The sequence below is a fragment of the Cupressus sempervirens genome, chromosome 8, assembly GCF_028749045.1.
Source record: "Cupressus sempervirens isolate cs-2001-9-10 chromosome 8, ASM2874904v1, whole genome shotgun sequence".
Taxonomy (NCBI): Eukaryota; Viridiplantae; Streptophyta; class Pinopsida; order Cupressales; family Cupressaceae; genus Cupressus; species Cupressus sempervirens.
In genome coordinates this window covers 202,662,848-202,676,733 of record NC_143125.1, presented here as the reverse complement: position 1 = coordinate 202,676,733, position 13,886 = coordinate 202,662,848, and the positions used below count along the sequence as shown (strand labels likewise).

Sequence of the window (13,886 nt, the reverse complement as noted above, 5' to 3'; positions counted from 1 at the left end):
ACAAACAGGCATTGTCTGGACTACTACGGATTGCAGATAAAGACGAATTTAACATGTAATTAAGCAAATAAAAAGCAAGCAAAGTCTTATGGCTATCATCACTTAATATTGTCATCTAACGAGTTTGGTGCAATGTCTTAATACATTTTTTTAAGTCATTCATAATTATCCTTATAAATTATGGCATCAGAAGTTGCATGGCTTGCACAAAGGAATAAAAATATATACACGATGTTAACACAAGATACTTGTAAATATCTGTGATTCTTTCATGAATCATTTGATACCAAAAGGAAATAATGAAGAAAGGAACATAGCAGTGTTCAAAATTTACAAACTATACATTAAATTAAAATCCCATATGCATTTACAGTAATAAATATTTATGAATCACATCAGGTCACTGAGTTGACAATTTTGAGCTCTGTCAATCCTTGAGAGCTGTGATATTTTTGTGATGATTTTACACGTTACATTCTTCTCTATTCTTCACAATGTCATATTTGCAGAGAGGACATGTGGCATTCATGCGCAACCACTTTTGGATGCATGCACAGTGAAAATGGTGGCTACAAGGAAGTTCATGCAATTCGGCACCATCTTCGTAAGCAGAAAGACAAATACAGCATTCCTGCAAGTATTCATCCAAAATATTAAGATATCCAATTATCATAAAGACAGTGGTTAGACTATAGGCCAATCATGTATCCAAATCTTTCTGCAAAACTTAAAAGATTAAAGATAAAGATAGAAACTAATGAGAATTAAACCCAATGAATGGAATTAAGAACCACCAATAACAAAAGAAAACAAATATCCTATTCCCTTGCACTGCCTTAATTATTTTATTTAAGCACTTACAGCATCCTCTGGTTCAAGAGGTTTTTCAGATGTAGCTTCTCCTGATGTTAAACTCATTATTCCTCCATATGTTCGAGCTTTTTCACCACTTATCTTCTCAGAAGGACCTGCCCTGCAGAACCTATACTTTGGAAGAAGGCTAAGATCTGCTTCAGAGGCACCATTCTGTTTTGACATTAAGATGAGAAAAATTACTTCTTGTTCGTTAACAGCTGAGCTATATAACATTTGATGACCAAATCATTTCACTGAAAGTGAATGCATATTTGAGTCATGAGATAACAAAATTAATGACATCTTTATTATTTCTAATATCTTATAAATTGGGTTGTGATCAAGAAGGTACATAAACTCTTTTATACATAGTTACACCACCCTAGGGGACAGTGGGACAGGGGGACAGAGGGGACGATGGCAGGGGATGGGAAGGGTTGTATATACTATACATATGGTACTTAAAATGCTAGTTATGAAAAGATGTATTGCAATATAAGATATAACGATGTAAGAGTAAATACTTGAGCACTGCATTGAATTGGAACATCGAATATTGAACATAAATAGTTAAATCAACAAATAGTCAACACCGGAAGGTTCCCACATCCTCGGTGGAGGTGGTGGAATCTAGTGCCATCACTGGGGACGGGGAATAGAGACCCCAAGTCCTCGGTGTGTCCCAGTCTTCGAGACATGGGGCAAAAAGGGGTGGGACACATCCCCATGTCATTATGCTTTATATAATTGCTGAGAAAAATTGTCACAGTTAGAAATTTTTTGAACTTTTTACAGGCTGACTTCAATCTACAGATTCTATGATTGGCTCTCTATCATTTTTGCCATTTAAACTGACTCATATGTGATGCCCAAAACTAGTTTAGTAATCTGCTATCACAATGATCAAACAGACTATTCCTCTAAAGTAGGAATGCCATGGGAATAATTAGAACTTAATCTGTTGCAACAGAAGTGGAATATAAACTCATGCCCATGCCAAAGGTAATGTTGACACTAGCTTGAAATCATGCAATATAACCAGTAGCCTGCATTAAGTCAAGTCTAGTGGCTGTAACAAACAATAAACTTCCTACCAATGACCTGTAAAATGTTTCAACACATGGAGATTCATCTTTTTCTACTTAGTTAACAACCAGTTTCCATTGGAATGCTAACTGGATTACAATCCTCCATTGTGAATTTTTTCAGCAATTCTCTAATATATTTCGATTGAGATATAAAAAAATTCCATTTTCTAATTGATGAATTTGTAGTCCAAGAAAATAAGAGAGCTCACCAAACATAGACATTTCAAATTTTCAAATTCTTGTTCCACACTAGCAGCAAACTCTTTTGTCATTGAGATATTTCGATTGAGATATTAAAAGATTCCATTTTCTAATTGATGAATTTGTAGTCCAAGAAAATAAGAGAGCTCACCAAACATAGACATTTCAAATTCTTGTTCCACACTTGCAGCAAACTCTTTTGTCATGTTAATTCAACCACTTACAAGGATTAAATCATCCACATAAAAAACAACAATAAGAATGTTGTTACCTTCTTTTACATACAAGTTGTCCACAAATCCCTTTTTGAAACCTTTTGCTGTATATACCTGTCCAGCCTGTCATAACAAGCTCGTGGAGCTTGTTTAAGGTTCATATAATACCTTCTTCAGCTTACAAACATAATCAAAGTTGTTAGACAAATTAAAACATTCAGGTTTGTTCAACGTATACTTATTCATTCAAGTCCCCATTTAAAAATGTCAATTTAACATTCATTTGACAACTTTGAATCCTTTAAATGAGGCAAATTCTAATTGCTTCTAACCTTGCTACAACTGCAAATGTTTCATCATAATCCACACCTTCAACCTTCACGTAACCTTTACAAACTAGGCATGCCTTATTTCTTGCCAGTTGCCCTTCTTCATTTACTTTATTGCGGTAGACCCATTTAGTGTCAATGATATTTTTATCCTCGAGTCTAGGCACAAATTCCAATTGTTACTCTTTTAAATCTGCTCTAACTCTTCTTATATAGCAGCATTCCAATGCTTATCTTTGACTGCCTCTTCAAAACATTCTCAGCTTCATAGTAATTGGCCTTCTTTCTAGTAGCTCTAGTTCAATTTTCAGGTAATACTTATTCAACAGGGTCATTTCTTTGCACAAATCTAGGAGCCTTGGAAGAAGTTGTACCAATTACTTTTTGTGGCACATACTTGAAGGATTGTTTGTAGTTTCAGCTTCAACATTGGCAGAAGAACTATTGTCACTTTGTGAAATCCCTTTTCTTGAGTGTTTTGCTTATCTTTGTTTGCTATCCCAGCTTGTGATGATGGAGAAGAGGGATGAACAACAATGTTGGTCTCTTCCTTTTGCCCATCGTTGCTATCATTCACGTTCTCACAAGACTCATTAGTAACTTAATGAACTTTCACATTCACACTTTCAACAATTTTAAGCAGCAGCTGTTTGTTGTTTATTATCATCTCCTAATATAACAAGGACTACTAAAGATCTTAAAGTATTTAACAGTTGTTGGTTTACCTTTCCAAAGTAAATAAGGTGTCTTAATATATCTTGATCTTAGTAAACTTTTGTTTTGAATATATACTGCTGTATGCACTACTTCCCTCCAAAAGGTCACTCACTTTGCCTTCATTCACCATGCAACGAGCCACTTATTGTATTCTTCTATTCTTTCTTTCCACCACCCTTTTTTTGTGGTGTTCTAGGGGCTGAAACTTGTCTTCTGATTCCATATTTCTCACAAAAACTTACAAACTCATTAAAAGTAAATTCACCACCATTATCCAAATGTAAACATTTAATCTTTGATTTCATTTCATTTTCAACCAAGACCATAAAAGCTTTAAACTTATCTAGATCTTTTGATTTTTATTTGAGAAATGTAACCGAAGTCATACGTGAGAAATCATTAATCAACAACATAAAGTACCTTTTGCCTTGTAGACTTATTAATCTAGTTGGCCCACATAGTGTTGATGTCAATTTTGTACCACTACATAACATATAGCAATTGAATATTTAACATGGAACATCAAACATTCAATCCCTCTCTTGAAAAGTAAATACTCATGAAGACATGAGAAAAACTCCAATATTCCTTACACCTATGGATACTAACTCAGTTATATTAATGTGATTTTTTGGTTAATCACGTAGGTGGGCTTACATTATTCATTCGAAGATAACTTGGACTTTTGCAGTGATGGTTATGAATCTAGCTTTGCAATGTATATGAGTGCCAAATGATGTTGATGGTGATGATGATGGAGGGTATGTCTACCAATGATGCTTCTCCTAACTACTATACTACTTGATGCTCTACTCCTACTCCTGTGAATGGAAAGATTAGCAAATGGATGGGGATCGAATCTAATGAAAGCTTACCAGTAGCTCTACCTCCATAGATACAATAATTCAAGGGAAAAAGACTAGATTACCACGCAAGGCTTCCTAACCAGCTGCTAGGATGCTAGTGGCCTAGTTTATAGATCCCTATCAGACATCCACTAATATCACCATGCAGCTATCTATCTACTCTTACGCTTAACAACTTTTTTGAAATAAAATCTACTTTAACAACTTCAATGAAATTAACTCTAACTATTGGAAGTAGAAACCATGCAATAACACTAAATGTTCTCAATCACCATGCAAGTCACAACAATGATAAAGAGAAGCAATTTTGGTATTATCTTAAGCAATAATTTTCTTCAACCATTTACAAATGAGAGCAAATGGCCTTATATGGGGGCCAAAATTACAACCAATGGTAGAGATTAAGAGGCAAAATCAACGATCCAAATCAGATCCCAAAAACCCTAATTAGGGTTTCCACCCCATCAGCCAATGAGAAGGCACCACCCATCAATGGACCAATGAAAAAAAAAGGAAAATGGCAACCAATGAGAAGGGCACCAAAATGGTAGCCAATCAGAATCGGACACCTATCCTACCCAAGAGGAAGGAGAATTTGCCACTTGGGCTTGCATCAAATGATCCTCTAATATAATTCTACCCTTTTCTTTCATCATTTTAGCCAAGGCAATGAGCTTGGCTATCCCGTCATTAACTTCCATCATGGGAAGGCAAAGCGTGTGCTTCATCTTGAGATCAGCTGAATTAATCATGTTGCTTGCAGTGTCTTCTCATGATCCTTCTCATATTCTTTCGCATATCTGATAAAGGCATTGAGGGAGGCAAGGGTGCCCAAATGTTTCTTCTTGATGGCAACCTTCCCCAACTCATCCAACCTCGACCCAAATTTTGTCTCATTGACGTATCATAATCCTCTCTTAGCACATTTTCATCATCTTCTAGTTGATCAGGAATATTAAGGCCTCTCCATCTGATTGCCCTCATCATGCCCATTGACAATCTTGAGAAAACTAGCTTCCTCGCATGAAAATCATCCTATGCATTGGCCCAAAAATCTTCTATAGTAGGAATATGTTTGAATGTGTTTTCGTGAGATGCCTTGATAAGACCATTAGGATCGAATCCTTGTCTTGCTCTGTACCATCCTAGATGATACCATTCTAATTCTTTCTCCGCAGCTACAAAGGCGACAGGATTCGGGCAAGTATCAATGCCTATTCCAACTGAGAAGGTAATCCCTATCTCACCTTTTTCATCATTTTGTCATAATGCTCGAGTTGCATAGCCAACTCCATCAAAACTATCTTGTTGGGTGGGTACCTTGGAAGTCTCTTCGGAAAAATTGTACTTCCTGCTACTCTAATGTATGTGAATTGCGGAAATTGGATGAACCAACTCCCATACTTCTTAACTTCTGCTTCCGGTGAGAGCCTTCTAGCAGTGGTCCCTTGTAATATCCTTACCGTCTTCATGAAAAAGGCGTCATAACACATCTTATAATCTTTGGTGTTGTGCAAATGAAGTTGTGGATAGCACTCATGCACCAAACATTGCCCCGACCCATTGCCAATCACTCCTAAGGCCTTAAGTCCAAGATTTTCACAGTCTCGCAATCAAATAGAGAATACAGGATCCCATGTAGAATTGTTTTTGATTTTGCACTGTCCTAAGTTGCAACTCTAAATTTTCACTTATGATTCTAGCCCAATCAAATTTTCTCTTTCTATTTTCAATTTCATCAATAAAGAAGTACATCCAGTTCTCAAATTGCATACCTTGAGCCATGCCCATGATCCGGCTGAGAAGCACAATAAGGTCGCCATAATCCTGTTTGAAATCTGACTTAGTGAGCTTTGATGACTTGGTAATTCCTTTCCTGCCTTCGTGCAACCAATTTTGCTTTAGATGAATGAAGTAGGCCTCTTGGTTACTTGAAAATAACTTGGCCACCTGATCCATTATTACCACTGTTATGCTGGGGAATATTGAATACTTCTTCGACCACTTGTCCGTTGATGTTGGCTAACACTCTCTTCCCTTCATCAAAAATGGACTTAGTAACAATATCAAACCGGGATGCACATTCCATTACTAATTCTAAACAAGGCAAGGTAGGAGGGAAAGCTACCGCGTGCACAATTTCGCTCTTGTAGATCTTCACCATAAGGGATTGTCCTTCCTTCAATTTGTCCTTCAACTATATCATATTCACCATACCGATATTGGTATCACATATTTGCCTCACTTTCGAGAAGGTGGTCTTAGGCATTATGTCTTCTGTCTTTTTTGGTATTCGTTCCCTTTGGATTCTTGCTTACACTAACATCTACCATCCTAAACACTTATTTCTGCCCCTTCGTTCTAAATGATATGGACTACACTTATCAATCTCTGACCTTTCTATCGATGGAGTCTAGCTTATTTCTGCCTCTTCAAGTCCTATCTCTACACTTATCAATCTCCAAACCTCTTTCCTAAGGGTGGGACTACCACTTATTTCTGCCTCTTCGTTACCTTAGGATGGACTACACTTATATCTCCCATCTTCAAACCTAGGGTAGTCTAGCTTATTTTTGCCTCTCCAAGTGTCCTATCATGAAATCTACACTTATATCTCCCAACTTCAGCCTATCAATGGAATGATGAAATGGTGGATGAGTTGTGCAAGAAGAAAACAAGGAAAACGAACCAAACAAGAACAATGAATAGAATCCGCCTTTAAAACCAATCTTCACCTCTAAAAATGAATAAAATTTTACCTTAATTCTGACTTTACCAGTAACCGGGCACTCTTCAAATTTGAATCAGATTTCAAAAATTTCAAGCTTTCTTGCAAATGATGATGCCCTAGCAAAAATTAGAATTTTGACTTCCTTGAAATTGCCCACACTTGCCAAAAATCAGACCTTAAATCATATAGGCTCTTCACCAAATAAAATTGCCCAAGCTGGAAGAGAAATCATTGCCAAAGATGAAGAAATCAGACTTCAAAAAAAATCGCCCAAGCTGGAAAAAAATCAGATCTGCTCCAAAATCGCCCTAGGGCAGAAATTCGCCCAAACAAGGAGAAAAATACTGCCAAGAAATGGAAAATCTGCCTCAAGAAAAATCACCCCAGCTGGAAATTCGCTTCCCTTAGAAGAAAATTGCACATCCATGGAGGAGGAAAAAGAAATGAGGAAATAAGAGGGGGGAAAACCCCTCTTATACCATTTTTGCCTCTCCAAGTGGGCCAACCTGCTTGGAGGTAAAACAAAATTAAATTAGTTCCTTAATTAATGGCCTAGATTTAAATGCAACATTAAAATTACTTAGCCCATAGTGAAATTGGCCCATTTAATTGCTAGTTTTGATCAGAAATTGCAAAATAGAAACAAGGTAAGCCTAGGAGATGTCAAAATTTTCATTTAATAATATTTTGGCAATTAAAATATGATTAAAATCGAATCTAGCAAGCTAAAATCAATTTTCAATTCCAATTCACCAAATTCCTTTATCATTTTAAAATCTTCTAGGCAAAATTTCAATCAAATTAATGCAATTTTGCAATTTAGTCCACTTTCAATTTTGCAATGCAATTTATTTATTTATTTTTAACAAAAATAAATCCTTTTCCTGGCAATCAAGATTCAAACTCTAAATCCAATTTCACTATCAAAAATTCTTTTCACAAAAAAAAAATCAAGATTTTCGAAAATGACTAAATCTAACAAATTCATTTTGAAAATGCTCAAGCTTACAGAATTATATCAAATTTTCAAAATCCGTCTAAGTCCAAAAATTTGCAATTTTATCCTGCCAGATATCGTTTTAACCATTGATAAAAATGTTGTTTCTAAAACCTATTTGGCCTAAGGATAAAATTACATGTTCCGGAAAATCAAGTTTCGCGTTGGTTGAAAACAAACCAAATCCTCTCCTAGACCGAAGGTGTCCAAGGTGTAAAATTTTTTAAAACGAAAACCTCTGGACCATTCCAAATTTGCTTAAGCAAACGAAAAAAGGGGTCCCCAAAAATTTTGGGGCGATGATGTGAAAACCTCACAACACATAGTCCACATGAACTAGCTCGAGAGATTTGGAGTTGGAATGTTCTTTTGGTTTGAAGATTCTTCTTGTTTTCTTTCCCATTGGACAATTTTTTTAAGTGATATTTGTTGGTTTTTCTCAACAAAGGAATGTCTCTAACAGCTTCCTTCTTTTTTATCTTAACCAGATTTTAAAAATTGATGTGCCCAAGTCTCTCATGCCAAAGTTATATGCTTCATCAGCTTGACTTAACAAATTTCATTGTTAGTACCATCAAGAATATAAAGATTATTTGCTGCTCTTGTGGCATTTGCAATGAGTTCTTCTCCTTTGCTTATGGTGCAAAATTCTGAATTAAAAGAAAGATCATATTCTTGATCGCAAAGCTGACTCAAAGCAGCAAATTATGTCTCAAACCTTTGACATATAGCACATTCTCATCTTTAGTTTCACCACTATTCAACGAAGAGTACCTATACCAGCAACTTCAGCAGATGAAGTACCTCCAAATCTAACTTGTCCACCATTCATTTTCTTAAGAGTACAAAAATTATGTCACCAATCATATGTCTAGAACAACCACTATCAACATACCAAATATCTTTTTCATTTCGTGCTAGGAGAGTTGTTTGGACAACTAAAAATTTAAGAGATACCTCTTCATCTTTTCTTCTCCAAATTTCAACAATATTTGGTTTGTTCTTAGCTTCAACATTGTTAGGTCCTGCAATGTTACTCATACAAAATTTTGCAGCATGACCAAAGTTATTGCATCTATAACAAATAACATTGTAGTTCCCAAAATATCCAAAGGTGCTCCTATTAGAGAAATAGAATTTTCTTCTAGCAAAAATTCTGCAGTTAGTAGCTTTGTGACCAAAGTAATTACAAGCAAAACAATATCCATAAAAGAAGGTTTTGTTAGACATATTCATGTAATCTTGATTAGAAGTAGGAGGCTGCTCTCCATTTGTATTCTATTGTACCATCCCTTGTGATATAGAACATTGACCAGCTTCTAGTGCAATTTCACTTTTTCTCTAATTGGTTGCTTTTGAGAAGCAAGTAGGTTATTCAAAGACATGCAACTCTTTTGAGTTGTTACTTCTTGATCCTACAAGGTTGAGGATTTGCCAATATTCCTAAATGAGGCAACTTCAGCTTCAACTTACCAATATTTTCTTCTTTCATCTTAATTTGGTTCTCCAAATCCTCTTGAATCTTCTGAATTATTAAACCAATGGGAAGTCTCTCAAATTCACAAAGGGTCATAGTTGTCTTCATCTTTTCTTGACTTTCAACTTGCAACAATTCAGTAAGGTTCTGGTTTTTCTTCTTAAGTCTCTTAATTTTAGTAAGGGCTGCAACTAATTTAAGTTCTAAATCAACTTCATCAACTTCCACATCATCATGTCCTTGCCTAGTTTATTCAAAATCGTCTTGGTAGTCAATTTGAGCGTTCTTCTTGGCAATAGACACAATGTTATCCTGAAGATTTTTGGCATATGTTGCTTGTAGTTGCTTCCAAATCTCTTTAGCTGTACAATAATGCAAATATTTCCACGCTCTAAATCTGCGAAGCAACTCAAAATTGTATTCATTATCTTTGCATTATTGTCGAAGGCTCTCTTCTCTTTGGCATCATCTAAGAACTTTATAGGAGACATAATCAGCTTTAACACAATTCCAAACATCAAAACCAAGCGATTTTATATAAGTCAGTATTCTATAACTCCAATGAGTGAAGTTGGTACCATCAAACTTAGGAAATCCACATTTTGCATGGTCTTTCAAATTCAAATCATCTTTAGCCATAAACAAAATTTGATCATTCTAATTATCATCCTCGTCTTAGTTACCGCATTCGTGCCCTAGAGGCTGGATCTGGATGCGTGCCTGGATTTGTGCAGATCCGAGCAGGATCCTTGTTTTACATAAGTGGATTCATCCAGATTCACGGGCCACGAATCCACTGTGTAAAACAAGGATCCTGCTCAAAGCTGCACGAATCCCCAAGGATTGACTGTTTTGAGTGGGTCTAAGTTATTTAATATTACTTTTTTAAATATATTTTTTGCTTTCTAATCCTAAAATGACCCTTTTATATTATATATACTAAAAACTGAAAGAAATATACTTAGTTCTAAAACTATATATATATATATATATATATATATATATATATATATATATATATATATATATATATATATCCTCCACAAATCCTAATTGGGAAAAAAAGAAATTGCAAATCCATTGATCTGATTCATGTGCCCAAATCGGATTCGTATCCCGAATCGGTAACTAAGATCCCTAGAAAAAATATTGTCATCCTTTGAGTAAGATTTTTAAACTTATCAGATTTTCTATTCCCTTTTATAATTTTCTTTTACCTTCAAAGCTTTGAGCCTCTTTCATCATAGTCGTGATCTCCTTTCTCATAAGGACACTTTGAAGCAAACTGATCGATTTTACCACAGTTAAAGTATTTCAAGGCTAACTTTACTTTGTGTTTGTCAAGTCCTTTCTTTAACTTCCTTACAAGATAAGCAATTTCATCATTTGAATCTTCTTTCAAACTTTTACTTGGCTTTTGCTCTTCTTTTCCACCTTTAGTAGCCTTGAATGAGGTTCCTCTTTTTTAAGGCCCTTCAACATTTGTCCACATTTCATATGCAGTCAAGATATCATCCAGCTTATCCATAGTAAGTGTATCCAAATCTAAGACTTTGGCATTAAATTTCAAAGGAAGAGTGCGTAGAATCTTTTGAACAATGGTCCTTTCATCAATTGTCTTACCAAGTCCTTTCAAAGCATTCACAACTTCATCAACTCTTAGAAAATATAGGCAGCAACACTCTCATCTTCTTTCATACGAATGCCCTAAAAAATCATTCTTTGTGTCTAAACTTTTGCCTTCCTAACTTTATCATCACCATGATAAGCATTGAACAGCTTGTCTCATATGTCTTTTGTTGAATTGCAATGCATTAGTTTGACTAATTCTAATTCAGAGAAACCACATAAATGATAAAAGAGCATTCATGGCTTTCGCATTATTTTCGAAGTCCTTATTCCCATCAACATCAGTAGGGGGCTGGGCTAAAATAGTATATCCATTGAGCAGACCCATATAAACATCAAAACTGAGAAACATAATGTAGGTTTTCATACAAACACTCCAAAAGGCATAACTTGTTCCATCCAAAAGAGGATGGTTTGTGGCTAGACCTTCTAAGGTACTCATGGTGACACATGATAAACTAACTCTCAGGCTTTTAAGCTTTTGAAGAGAGAACCCACTCCGATACCAATTGAAAACAAAATGAAAATATAAGAGGGGGAGGGGGTGAATTTGTCTTTTAAAATTTATTTTCAATAGAGACCCCAAAAACACTCAAACAGATTGCACAAACTGATGAAGGCAGCAACACAAGGTTTTATCATGCAGAAAACCCTTTTGGGTAAAAACCAGTCTACTAGTAATCAAAATGGGCTATAACCCAATACAATCAAGAGCTTCAACTCCACAATTCAACAGTAATCAGACTCGGGCTCCAACCTGCCAATGAACTCCAATTCAAACTATAAATGGGTGCAACCATTCAGACAACAACACTCAAAACTACTTCTTTCAAGCACAAGAGTACAAAAGGATAAAATATTAGAGATTTTAGACTGGTGACACACTCAGTCTTCATAACTACAACGAACATCTGCGTAAGTCTTCAAACAATGTCTTCAGCACCGCTTAAAATGGTTAAGTCAACATTCTTCCACACACCATTCTTAAATCTGTCTCTCTTCCTACGAACAGCAACCTCAAAATTTCCCGTGCTTCTTATTAGGTCTTGCTCATGGAATGTTAACCATTCACCTTCATAACCTGTCATACACAACAGCAACACTTACAAAGAGCTGACATATTGCTCTCATAATCCACCACAAAATCTATTGCCCATTTCAACACACACAGGCATATTTCTCAGAGTTGAATGATCAACCAACCATCATAGCAACATTACTTTACCACTTCAAGCTTGATCTATGTTTCCGTATCTGTCATGTTCTTTTTTAAAACTGTTTGTCTTTCTCTCATGATAACTCCTGCTGTCACTGTGTATAATAATCATTTTTCAGCTTCAGAACATATAAATGCATTTTTTTACAGATTAATAGAATGTTCCAAAAACATAGGGAACCTTCATAATATCCACACATCCATCCATATAAAAAACAATTTTATTTGCACATTATCAGTATAGTTCGACCTTTGTGAAGTAGATAACAAGAATACTGCAGGCTGGAATTACCAGGCGTTGGTTATCTGGGAGTGTGTAATAACCCTGTCTGGTTATGACTAATCATACATCAATTTCTTTTGCTAAATCAATAGTTTGACATTTAGTCAAACACTTGGCAAGGAGACTGTTACTACTGGAATGAATCGAACTGGCTCTCACAGCTCAATTTGATGATAATATTAATTCTTGTAAATGTGTTCCTCTCTCACTTTACAATCTTTCAATATATGGACTTTGATTTTCTTTTGATATAGACAATGAAACCAAATTCTGAAATGATATATGCAGTCCAACTTGATAAACAACTTGCAATTTATTAAAACACAAACTAATTGCCAAAAACTAATTACATGAACTTCTGAAAATAAAGATCTGCAATTAAGAACCTGATTCTTGAATTGACAGAACAAGTTGCCCTGACTTCCAGCCCCTAAATCAAGTGTTCGAACTGATTACATAAAGTGCTGATTGCAAATCATAAGTATTTTAATTGCCTTCCAAAACCCACAATAATGCCCAGGTCTGTAGAAGCACCCTCCCGTAGGTAATTCGCAGGTGTGAAATGATGAACACAGACCCCCTCTAGCTGATCGCTTGACCCAAGAACAGATTGCAGACTGAGAAGAAATGATTGGCGGCCCTGTTGAGACACCTGCGGTTGCAAACAGGTCTTCCACATGGGCAGGAATAATTCACAGGCCCTAAAACACTAGCCGTCCAGCCTCTAGGAAGATCGATTTGGCTTAGGAAATGCCAATCAAGCCCTCCACCATCAAATGCTGCTTTCCAAATGCAAATCTGCAACCATTCAATTGTTAAATTAATAAATTCGAAACCCTTCAATGCCACAACAAATTGGCAATCTTCCACAATGATTCTTTCACAAAAATCCACAGAAAACCTTCAACACAACTATCTCCTTGGCATTATTGCATGTCTATATGGCGAGCAGGAGAGGGGAGAGTTCGGGCGGGAATCAGAATTTGAATTCCTCTGTACCTGGTTCTGGGGATGCTGATGATGGCAGGTTTTTGGCAGATTCGGGAGGGGGGCCCAAGCAGAATAAAAAATGGTCCAGTCTTTTTGGGGTACAACCTACCGGAAAGTCTGCTTTCCCGCCGGTTAAAGATATCTCTGCGAAGGATAAAGGTAAGCTCTCAATCAAAATCCCTGACCAGATTATTGATAGAAATATTTCCTGTATGGACTCTACTTTGTTTGGGCATTTCATTGGACCTAGACCCAATATTGAAGATGTGCGAGCTTTTGTTCGAGAAAAATG

The 13,886-nt window shown here is 35.9% G+C and overlaps 1 protein-coding gene across 1 annotated transcript in view; it reads right to left on the bottom strand.

Annotated features, from left to right (window-relative positions):
- Positions 1 to 320: 320 nt before the first annotated feature.
- The window catches only part of LOC149542220 (E3 ubiquitin-protein ligase At4g11680-like), a 56,921-nt gene continuing 43,355 nt past the window's right edge, over positions 321 to 13,886 (bottom strand). Inside the window, exons 4-5 of the mRNA XM_089797231.1 lie at positions 862 to 1,026; positions 321 to 631 (exon numbers count right to left, since the gene is read on the bottom strand). Coding sequence (XP_089653357.1) covers positions 464 to 631; positions 862 to 1,026 — 333 coding nt within the window. The 3' untranslated portion in view covers positions 321 to 463. The remainder of the gene's footprint in view (positions 632 to 861; positions 1,027 to 13,886) is intronic.